Below are 10,474 nucleotides of genomic sequence, written 5' to 3' on the forward strand. Positions count from 1 at the left end.
ATTTTCTTCCTATATTAAAGAGCATTTACTCTATTATTTCATCATCAATACAATCCTTGATATCTCCCATTCTTTTGTTAATAATTCTACAGTTGTATCACAAAGTCTGTTAGACGTTGTGGATAATATCCGAGGTTGTTGAAGTTTATATATAGTAAAATAACGGGCAAAAAGTGCTATTTTTTCCCAAAGACTTCGCTATTCATGTTTTCTAACGGATAAGTAATTATTTATTAGAAAAATATTTTCCTTTCCTACCAAAAACAAACTTTAACTATATGAAGTTTTAATCACATTTCATGCGGCAAATAAAAAAAGGTCACATTTTAATAACTTCGAAGTGTTGTTTAACCAGATATAGCAAAATGTTGATGGGTGTGACATTAGTGCCACCCTTTTGTTAAACCCTTAGACAAGCCGGTACACAATTGATACCTAAATGTCCCCTAGATTACGAGAAATTAAACATTCAATCATAATATAGACGCAAAAGCGCGTCAAATTAGTGTATACATCCCAACCACACTTGTAAATTAATTGTTTGCTTCGGGACAAAAAAGTAGAAAAAAACAAAAATTGCATGGACAAAGTTTGAAAACATATATATGCTGATATCTTTGTTTCTTGATTGCTAAACTCTTTATACATACATAAATATATTATATACCTCACCAGGATATTCCAGCCACATAGCAACAATCTCCTTGCAATATTTTCTTTCTTCTTTCTGCCTCTAAAACAAACATAAAATTCAACAAGTGCTTACTCAGAAAACATGAAGCTCCTATCGAAGAAAGCCACGTGTAACTCACATGGACAAGATTCTTCATACTTCCTTGGATGGGAGGAGTATGAGAAAAACCCATACGATGAAATTCGTAATCCTAAAGGAATCATTCAGATGGGTCTTGCGGAGAATCAGCTCTCTTTCGATTTATTAGAGTCGTGGCTTGGTCAAAACCCAGATGCAGCTGCATTTAAGAGAAAGGGAGACTCAATATTTAGAGAGCTTGCCTTATTTCAAGATTACCATGGTCTTCCTGCTTTCAAAGATGTAAGTTGGTTATTACAACGGAATTTAACTAACTTATATACACTGACTGACTGATCATATAATTATTAACTTCACAATCTAACATTGTAATGTATATTTTGTGCAGGCATTGGTTCAATTCATGGCTGAAATTAGAGGGAACAAAGTGAGCTTTGATTCAAACAAGCTTGTACTTACAGCTGGTGCTACATCTGCAAATGAGACACTCATGTTTTGTCTTGCTGACCCCGGCGATGCTTTTCTCCTTCCTACTCCATACTACCCTGGGTACGTTTAGTTTAAACATTATTAGTCATATTTATATTTTAACGTGTTATAACATGTGACCTATGTTCTTTACTCATTATGTTATTATTGTGTAATAATGCAGATTTGATAGAGACCTGAAATGGAGAACCGGGGCTGAGATTGTGCCAATACAATGCACAAGTTCAAACGGCTTTAGAATCACAGAATCAGCTCTTGAAGAAGCTTACAAAGAAGCCGAAAGGCGGAACCTTAGAGTGAAAGGGGTTTTAGTCACTAATCCTTCAAACCCATTGGGCACAACATTAACCAAACAGGAACTCCAACTTCTTCTAACCTTCATATCTACAAAACGCATCCATCTTATCAGTGACGAGATCTATTCTGGCACTGTTTTCAACTCGCCTAAATTCGTCAGTGTCATGGAAGTATTAATCGAAAATAACTACATGTACACTGATGTTTGGGATCGTGTTCACATTGTCTATAGTCTTTCTAAAGATTTGGGTCTCCCGGGATTTCGAGTTGGTGCCATTTATTCCAACGATGATAGGGTCGTCTCTGCAGCCACAAAAATGTCCAGTTTCGGATTAATTTCATCTCAAACTCAGTACCTTCTTTCCGCTATGCTATCCGACAAAAAATTCACGAAAAACTACGTGTCCCAAAATCAAAAGAGGCTTAAGAAACGTCACGAAATGCTAGTTGGTGGTCTTGAAAAAATTGGGATCAGCTGCCTTGAGAGCAATGCTGGATTGTTTTGTTGGGTCGATATGAGACATCTTTTAAGTTCAAACACATTTGATGGAGAAATGGAATTATGGAAGAAAATAGTGTACCAAGTTGGGCTAAATATTTCACCTGGATCGTCGTGCCATTGTACAGAACCGGGCTGGTTTCGTGCATGTTTTGCTAACATGTCTGAAGATACGCTAAATATCGCCATACAACGTTTGAAGGCTTTTGTTGATTCAAGAGATAACAAGAACGACATCCAAAATCATCAGAATTCTAATAAGAAGAAGTCATTCTCCAAGTGGGTTTTTCGATTATCGTTTAATGAACGTCAAAGAGAACGATAGTTTAGTCCTGTGAAAGTTTCTAATTAATTATTTGTCTAGATGATTCTCTTTTCTTTTTAAATCTCAATAGTTAATTAGATGTTGAGTTTTCTTTATCTTTTGTATCGTAATACATACTTTTTAATTGTAGAGGGGTACTCCGTCCATGTGATAGGACGGGAAGTGTTTTTCCATCATACATTGTAATAAATCTACATTATCAAATCTTCTCGTAATGTTTAATCAATTTTATTGGATTCGGCTCCTCTTCATTTTCTCAAATGTATATTTGGATGAGTGACACCTGCCATATTTAAAATTTAATGGTTTAAACTAACGGTGTCATCTTAGATTAAAGTGCCTACGCTCGTGAAGCATAGGCATAAATATGGCTAAAAAATTACATTCCGTTGCAGGTTAATATTTCCATGCATGGAATATTTTTCAAAATAATCAGATTTTGAAAGTGTTGTCAAACATGCTATTAATTTGCTTCTTGTTAATAGAGTTTCCATCATTTTATGAAATGGACGTTTATATTTCAACTTTAATGGAACATAAATACCAATAATTAGGCTTAAACTAATTGAAAATTAGTACATTGACAATGCAAATATGCCTATATATTGAGGACTAATTTCACATGGAAATAATTGATAACACAAATTGAAACACACATAATAAGAATCACACTAGAGTATCATATTTATCCAATGTTGATGATAGATCTCAGCCTAAGTACTAAAGTTTCAAACTCATACATGTAAATGTTTATGAAAACCTGCTAATCACAAATAATGAATAGTAAGATGTCTGATGGCTCAGAAGCGAGGAGACTTCAACATACATTTAACTTTTCTTTTTGGTGTAAGCAATAGTGCACCTTTGACACTTCAATAGGGCGAGCTGTTTGATATTAATTCTTTTAGTCACATGAAATTTCGGATTGCGTATGACTAGTTTTCCGGAATTATTCGATTATAAAAGAAGAGATGTTTGATGTCGATTGTAAGAATTGACATGGCATCCACAAAGATGTTTGTCTATACGGATAGGAAGTGATTTGTCGATTCTTTGTTGCTATTGTTGAATGTTGATTTAGGTGGATTCATGATTTAAATCTGACGGTTCAGAATTGTACTTTCTGATTCTTAACACTAACAAATTGTACTTTCAAAATTAGGAGTTCAGAATTTCGTATTAAATCCAATTGAACGCATTAAATATATAGTCTCTGCATCTATCTCTCAAAGGAAGTGCTCCAAAAACCACATCTTTAAACACAATGAATCTAGAGTCTTCCAACTTCACAAGGAGACTGCAAGTATTTTAAAAACATATTGAAGTTGAGAACCAAAAGGCAGACCTTTAACAAACTGATAAATACATAAATGTGATGTACACAGAAACATTACCGTTGATGTCTAACTCAGAACTACAAACGACGTACAAACTGTACTGTCTAAGATTTTTAGTGAAAAGGCCACAATATTCATTTTTACAAGGTTGGGATTCTGACTAGATTTCAACGAATACGTACTTGAAGTTCCTTTTGGTATAATATGCCTACAATAAGGTTGAGTCTTCCGTCATTCTTTTCTTTTATTTGTAGGGTTTGGAGTGAGGGGGAGATTGGAACTTACATTTCTTGCTTCGAGAAAAGGAACTGCAAAAATGTTAATGCTATTCACGGAACAAAACTTCAACAAATTTTCTGCTTATTCTGACTCCGTCTTCACCGGAGGAGCTCTGTGATATGCTGGTATTGTTGTTGGGAAGAACATTTGCCGGATCCCTTCTGCCTTTATGATAGGAAATATGATGCCTGATGCAGACTGAACAAAAAAAGAGCATACATGCCAAAATGATCAGACTTTTCAACAATGTGAATGCTAATGCAGGAATTGCAACTGGAAGAAAGCTCAATATAGCACATGCTCACAGAATCAATGAAGACAGTTTGAACACTGCATTTAAGGTACATACCGAGATTAATCTAGCTCCGATCCACAACTTCTTTGGAGAAGGAAAAGGTAAAAGTAAACGACCAACTCCATAAATGGCTACTGCAAAGAAATGGAGCACCAAGCTCATTGGATTAGGATTAAGACCAGAGAGTAGAGCTACGGGTCCAGTTGAACAAGTGCCTCCAAGGCTCAAATAATCAAAACATGCATCTCGCATCTCCCTCCTCGCTTGATCGGGAGAAGCACAGAACACCTTATACAGCGCTCCAGCCAAAGTATTTATCGTGGAAGCCACTGGCTAAAAACAGAGACCAATACAAGAATGAGCAACAGACTAATAAAGTCAGAAAAAGTCCCTTCCATCCAGAATTCCAGTTCTATTTGTTTGTATTCTTTTAGAGAGAAATAGCTCTAAAATAGTGATGTATTTTTAGACATTAACCCCACTTCAAATAACATATGATTTTTCTGTAGAGATTGGAGAAGCTTTCAGATAAAAGACATCATATGCCACGTTGAATAGCTAGAAAGAATGTTCTCCCTATACTTGATCAAGAAGCTAAAATAAAATAGTCTTCTAAATAAGCCACAACACATGTTACAAATCAAAAGACAACAGTCTTAGCTTTACCTTGCGCAAAGTATAAAAGGACTCCAGATATTTACACAACTCATCTGCATCATTCAGGTCTTGCAATGGCATAAGAAGATTCCTTAACACTGCTATGTCTGAAAGCGCAACAGTCATTCCCCCGCCAGTTAAAGGATGGCGCATGTTGAAAGAATCACCTAGCAACAGAGCTCCAGGTGTAGGATAGGGAGCAGCTGGCATGCTCCTGTTTGGCATAGTTTTAATATGTCCCTTATCAATTGCACATAGAAACGCATCACGTAGCTCAGGTGGTACCTGAATAAATGTATAGATACAATCATAGAAGCACATTGGGAGGAACCAAATAGGTATCTTCACAAATAGGCAGTTGTATGTGAGGTAGAAAAAACAAGGACAGACTTAATATACTGGCTGTGTATATTCTAAAGTTTTAAATTTTTTTAGTACCATGCAGGGAAACTACACGTACCTGGGGAGCCACCATAGTTTTCAAATAATTTGCCATATCACCATTAGCAAGAGAAGGAAGCTTTTGACCAGGAACGTCGACCAAGCAGCGAATTTCCGTGCTACTGATAGGATAAAATAAGATGGGAGAAGGATCTGCCAGAATAACATGCCCATGGTTTGGGTATGGAAGTCTATCATTCTCCAATTCCAATACCAGACCAACAAAGCAAGACGGAACATCAACCTGCAAATGTCAATAATCACACTTGCAATGATTTTCAAGATCTAAATTTGCCTGACTCAGCGCAGGTAACATATATATCCAGGCAATATGAAGGCTTTACTTGACCTGATGTGTGCATATGACACAACAGAAACAAATCAACTGACATGTTTAGTGGTATTAACTTCACCTTAGGGTCGCAAAGAGAGCGTCGCAAGTTTGAGAAGCACCCATCACAAACTACTGTAAGAGGAGCATGTGCTTTAAGTTCTTGACCAGCCTTCGTTTTGTACTGAACGCCCTTAATGGATCCATTTTCTTCAATCAGGGATGTTACGGTGCCTTGCTCCAATCGTACACTGTACAAAATTTTAATAAAAAGCAGTCCATTGATTATTTGCAACTATGTTAAGCAAAAGGATAGTTACAATTACAAGACTGCATCAATTACTAAATACGTGAAATGTGTCTAGAACAGTTCCTTTTATTAATAATGAAAATTACTATGATGTGTCAAGAACAGATCTAATAAATATACTGCATGGGAAAGCTCACTTGAGAAGAGTAGCTGCTTTTTCTCTCATCTTTTGTATGAAACGCCCATTGTGGAAGCTTCTCCCAGCCACATCCGAATGGAAATGTTTCAAGGGATAGGAAACGTTTGTACTCTTTCCATCCTTGAAAAGAGCATATCCAACCACCCGCTGGGCATCAATATCCTCAACACAATCTGCATCCCAATGGCAAAGGTCAAGAGCGCAAAAATTATGCAAACCTAGTATAGTACATCAAAAAGTGAATTATACATCCTAATTAAAGCTAAAACTACAACTCATTTCATATTCTATAGTAAAATACTCCCTCCGTTCACTTTGAATTGTCCACTTTGGACTTTGCACGCCCTTTGAGAAACAGTGATTAATATGAGTATTTTTACCACAATACCCATATATTAATTGGTGTATTGTCTTAGGTCTTAGGAAATGATTTTGAGAATAAGTAATTAATGTTGAGGGTAAAACATGAAAAAAAAAATATGCTTCTCTCTTGATATGCTAAAAGTGACAAGTAAAAGGGAATTTTTAGTATAAGTGGATAAGTAAAAGTAAACAAAGGGAGTATATATTGTGCCTACCAACTCTATCAAAAAATGATCAATTGTAAGCTCTTGTGTTTGTTTGATTTTGGTTTTTATTTTTATTTTTTTAGACAAACCTTCAATGCCCAACTCAATCAATTTAAGATAACCCCCAGGCTGTAGCAATTCGCCAACAATCCGGTCAGGCTCTGTCAAATCCCTTTCAATGACATGAACTTTTCGTCCTTCCTGCAGCAGTAGCCAACAATAAATATTTAGGGACTGGAGGAAGATCAGGACAATTGGTAAAAGTTCACAAAACAAAGACACTCTCGTCTCCTGCTCATGGACACAAGTTTAAGGAATCAAATGCCAAATTTTTCCATGACAGCTAGAGACTCCTAGTTTCTTACTACACGCCATTAAAGATCACAACTTACCATCAAGATAAGAACATTGACAGCGCCAGTATGTTGGATTAAAGAAAATACTCTACTACCTCTTCCCAAAATGTTTGGCCTATGTCCCTTCCCAAGTTTCAAACTAAGTAAAATTGAGACCATATCATCGAATTATCTTTTTTTTAACCATTTTGATACGAGAAGAATTGCAACCTATAATACTTCCCTATGGTTTCCGGTCATCTCAATTTTAATTAGAGAAAAAAATGAATTTATATATGTCAATTTAGCTATAGAAGTTAGTCCAATTAACTCCTGATAAGCAAATGTACCCGAGTAAAGGAACTAGTATCGATACATGCAAGTAATTCATATTCAAAAGACCCCTGGAGGGGAGTTAAAAGTTAGCATTTTTCATGAATTTTGCTTATCCAATAACATCATACCCAGAGGAATCCCACAAGTGAGGTCCGGGACACATACCTTACTATTAAGGCGGGGAGATAGAGAGGTTGTTTCCTAGAGAAACTCGACTCAAGTACAGCAATTTCAGGTATAAAGAAAAAGAAAACAGTGACGAAAAAGATAATACTAATAAGAGGAATTTTGCATATCCAAAAACATATTTTTCATCCATATCTCTTTCTAAACCAAAAACTTTAAGAAATATGAAAACCGTAAGTAGAAAGCAATTGAGAGTAGACCTTGGCAAGGGTATGAGCAAGAGCAGCCCCAGCAACCCCAGCTCCAACAATTATAACATCCGTATCGTTCCCTTTCTTCGATTCGCATTCCCCGTTCGTCAAATTGCTAGAAATTACGTTGTGGGTGTCACATTTTTGGGTAGATTTATGGTCCTTTTTCTTGTAATTGGAGGTTCTTCGTCGCAAGATAATATAAAGTAGAAGGAACCCCAATAGAGAAACAACAAAAGAAGGAACAATATATTTATCCATCATGAAATTCACCATTTTCTCGTCCTGAATAAAACCAAATTGTGTATTTCGCAAAGATTTGGATAAAGAAACCAAGGGTAACTTCAATTTTTTCTCTGTATTCGAAGCAAGGGCCTGAGAAAATGGTGATTTGAATGGTGGTGGAGGAGGGGTTGTTTGGGTTGCAGAAACAGAAAAATTGTGTTTGGAGAAGACGACGGAGAAAGATAGGTAGTTGTTGTTGTTGGTATTTATGAGAAGCATCGAAATCGGAAATTGAGGATCCAATTGGACCGTTTGATTTTGGGTGGAAATTGCGAGAATAGCAAAACAACACAAGCGACAATATTGAAGTCTGGTGGGACCTCAAGAGTTCGTTTGGATGGTTGTTCCGTATTGTCGTATCGTATCACATAATATTGTGTTATATTATATTATGCTTTATTATTTTAATGAATATGATATTTGAATAGATTTATATAGTTTTTCATAGTTACATAATCTCATATATTAATTATTTTAATAATAAATCTATAATAGAAATAGGATACGAAATAAAGCTATTATGAAATGACAAGATAAAAGATAAAATAAGAATATGAAATAATAAGTAAAAACAAAACAAGAAGAGAATATTAAAGTAACGATGTGATTACATCAGATCGATCGTTACACAAAATGAAATTTTTCGTTGTTATCTTACGATGAATTTAAACAATATGATACAATAAAATTTAAATAACAATTAAAACAAATATTATATCTAAACTAACAATCAATACAATATAACAAAAATTTAAATAACAATCAAAAAAAAATTTAATTAATAATATAATACAATATAAGGATAACAACCATCCGTGTTAAGCGCCAAGTGCACGAATATTCATTTTTAAGAAAGGTTGAATAGTGACATTTGAAGTTTAGTAAGTTCAGATATTACAAATTAACAGGATATTGACTAAGCATCTATAGAGCTTTTATTTGAGTAATTTATATAATCATTCTAAGAAATATTTAAATATGTCTAAGACTTACTACTTCAAAAGTTAAAATTCCTAGTTTAAAGTTGCTTTTTCTTAGTAGAACTTTGATCCAATGGACCTATTTTATAATAATACCAAAAAATAGAAAAAACTATTTAATTAGATAAATATTTTTATTATATTTATTAATTCTTTTTATAATTTGAAATAATTATAGATTGTCTCTCTAATAAATAATTTAATATTAAATTTCAAATCAAATACACATAAATAGATATATTTTTTATAATCAGATATACTAAAATAGGGGGAGAAGCGAGCGAAAGAAAGAGAGACGGGAGCTTATGTATTTCTTTTCTGAAACATTAGATATTCATAACTATACTTTTTGGTTGACTCATCACAAAAAAAGTTATAAAATGGATCCAAACTGACATTATACATGCCATATGAGAAAGATACTGCAACATGATAGAATTGAAAAGTTTTTCTAGTTCTATCAAATGTTGTCCGTGTATGAGTATTGTGGGATTTCCACCAGTTCGAGGGGAAATCCAAGTATAAGCTTCTATGTCTTTTGTTTGAGGAATGAAAGAGGGGATTTACTGTATGCAGAGGGAGCTACTATTGAAAACATCACTAATACTGTAGCAGAGGCGAAGACGATTCTAAAAGCATGTAAACATAGCAGGCAGGGACAACACAATAATATAATCATTAAACAGACTCTATGTTATTGTACAATATTCTAAAAGGAAAATGGTTATGTCCCTGGATAATCATAGAGATACCTTACAGGACAAACAACATATTTTCCAGCACATTCTCAGGAAAGGAAATCAATTAGCAGACTACTTGACAAATATTGCAATCGATAAAGGAGAGTACAACTATTAAGATTTTAACAGTTTGAAAGTACCAGGAAGAAAGATCATTAACAGTGATAAATTAAAATGTCCTTATTTGAGAGTAACTCCAGCAAAGGGATAGAGGGGACAAGGGAGGTTCAAACTGTTAGATATTTTGTTTTTTGGTTGTTTGTTTATTTCTTTCCTAATTGATTGGGCCATGTAGGGAATGGGTTTTGCCCGAGGTGGTGTAAGGTAATATTTATACTCATTACTTCAATAATAAAATACCAAAATTTAACCCAAAAAAATAGTGTTTGATCAAATTTTTTAAAAGTATTTTTAAGTGTATTTTTCTCGAAAGTGTTTTCCAGAAAATTGTTGTTAAGGAAAAGCTATTTTTTTTAGCTTTTGAAAAATAACTTTTATTATTTTTCAAAAACACTTATTTTCTCCGAAAATTTGGCGAAGCACCTTACTTTTTAAAAATAAGCACTCATGAAAAAAAAAAAAAAGCTTGGCCGATGACCACGAAAGAAACTAGCATGACTCTAACTAAGAAGTGAAGTGAAGCAAGAAAATAATAAATTCAAATAAAAATATATAGACCTA

The 10,474-nt window shown here is 34.4% G+C and overlaps 2 protein-coding genes across 3 annotated transcripts; one reads left to right on the plus strand and one right to left on the minus strand.

Annotated features, from left to right (window-relative positions):
* The first annotated feature begins 745 nt into the window (after positions 1 to 745).
* On the plus strand, positions 746 to 2,534 carry LOC129874186 (1-aminocyclopropane-1-carboxylate synthase 3-like). Its single transcript, XM_055949430.1, has 3 exons — positions 746 to 1,054; positions 1,161 to 1,321; positions 1,425 to 2,534. Exons 1-3 carry the CDS (start codon positions 776 to 778, stop codon positions 2,380 to 2,382), a joined length of 1,398 nt encoding a protein of 465 aa, XP_055805405.1. The 5' UTR covers positions 746 to 775; the 3' UTR covers positions 2,383 to 2,534.
* Positions 2,535 to 3,701: 1,167 nt separating this feature from the next.
* LOC129873969 (squalene epoxidase 3-like) lies at positions 3,702 to 8,387 on the minus strand. Of its 2 annotated transcripts, XM_055949170.1 has the most exons (8): positions 7,798 to 8,376; positions 6,830 to 6,941; positions 6,170 to 6,344; positions 5,805 to 5,973; positions 5,411 to 5,635; positions 4,960 to 5,235; positions 4,348 to 4,626; positions 3,702 to 4,196 (listed from the first exon to the last, which is right to left on the minus strand). In XM_055949170.1, the coding sequence occupies exons 1-8, from the start codon at positions 8,290 to 8,292 to the stop codon at positions 4,080 to 4,082; spliced, it is 1,848 nt and encodes a 615-aa protein (XP_055805145.1). In that variant the 5' UTR covers positions 8,293 to 8,376; the 3' UTR covers positions 3,702 to 4,079. The 2 variants fall into 2 exon arrangements, with proteins under 2 accessions (XP_055805145.1, XP_055805146.1); XM_055949171.1 differs by lacking the exon at positions 3,702 to 4,196 and having other exon boundaries at positions 4,464 to 4,622; positions 7,798 to 8,387.
* Between the last annotated feature and the right edge of the window lie 2,087 nt (positions 8,388 to 10,474).

The sequence above is a fragment of the Solanum dulcamara genome, chromosome 11 (assembly GCF_947179165.1).
Source record: "Solanum dulcamara chromosome 11, daSolDulc1.2, whole genome shotgun sequence".
In the NCBI taxonomy this organism is placed as follows: domain Eukaryota; kingdom Viridiplantae; phylum Streptophyta; class Magnoliopsida; order Solanales; family Solanaceae; genus Solanum; species Solanum dulcamara.

Coding starts and splice junctions, on each gene's coding strand:
- LOC129873969 (XM_055949170.1), bottom strand. CDS start 8,292: ATGCTTCTCATAAATACCAACAACAACAACTACCTATCTTTCTCCGTC. Junction 6,942..7,797: donor TTGCTCATACCCTTGCCAAG/GTCTACTCTCAA, acceptor CTACTGCTGCAG/GAAGGACGAAAAGTTCATGT. Junction 6,345..6,829: donor GATTGAGTTGGGCATTGAAG/GTTTGTCTAAAA, acceptor ATTGGGATGCAG/ATTGTGTTGAGGATATTGAT.
- LOC129874186 (XM_055949430.1), top strand. CDS start 776: ATGAAGCTCCTATCGAAGAAAGCCACGTGTAACTCACATGGACAAGAT. Junction 1,055..1,160: donor GTCTTCCTGCTTTCAAAGAT/GTAAGTTGGTTA, acceptor TATTTTGTGCAG/GCATTGGTTCAATTCATGGC. Junction 1,322..1,424: donor CCTACTCCATACTACCCTGG/GTACGTTTAGTT, acceptor GTAATAATGCAG/ATTTGATAGAGACCTGAAAT.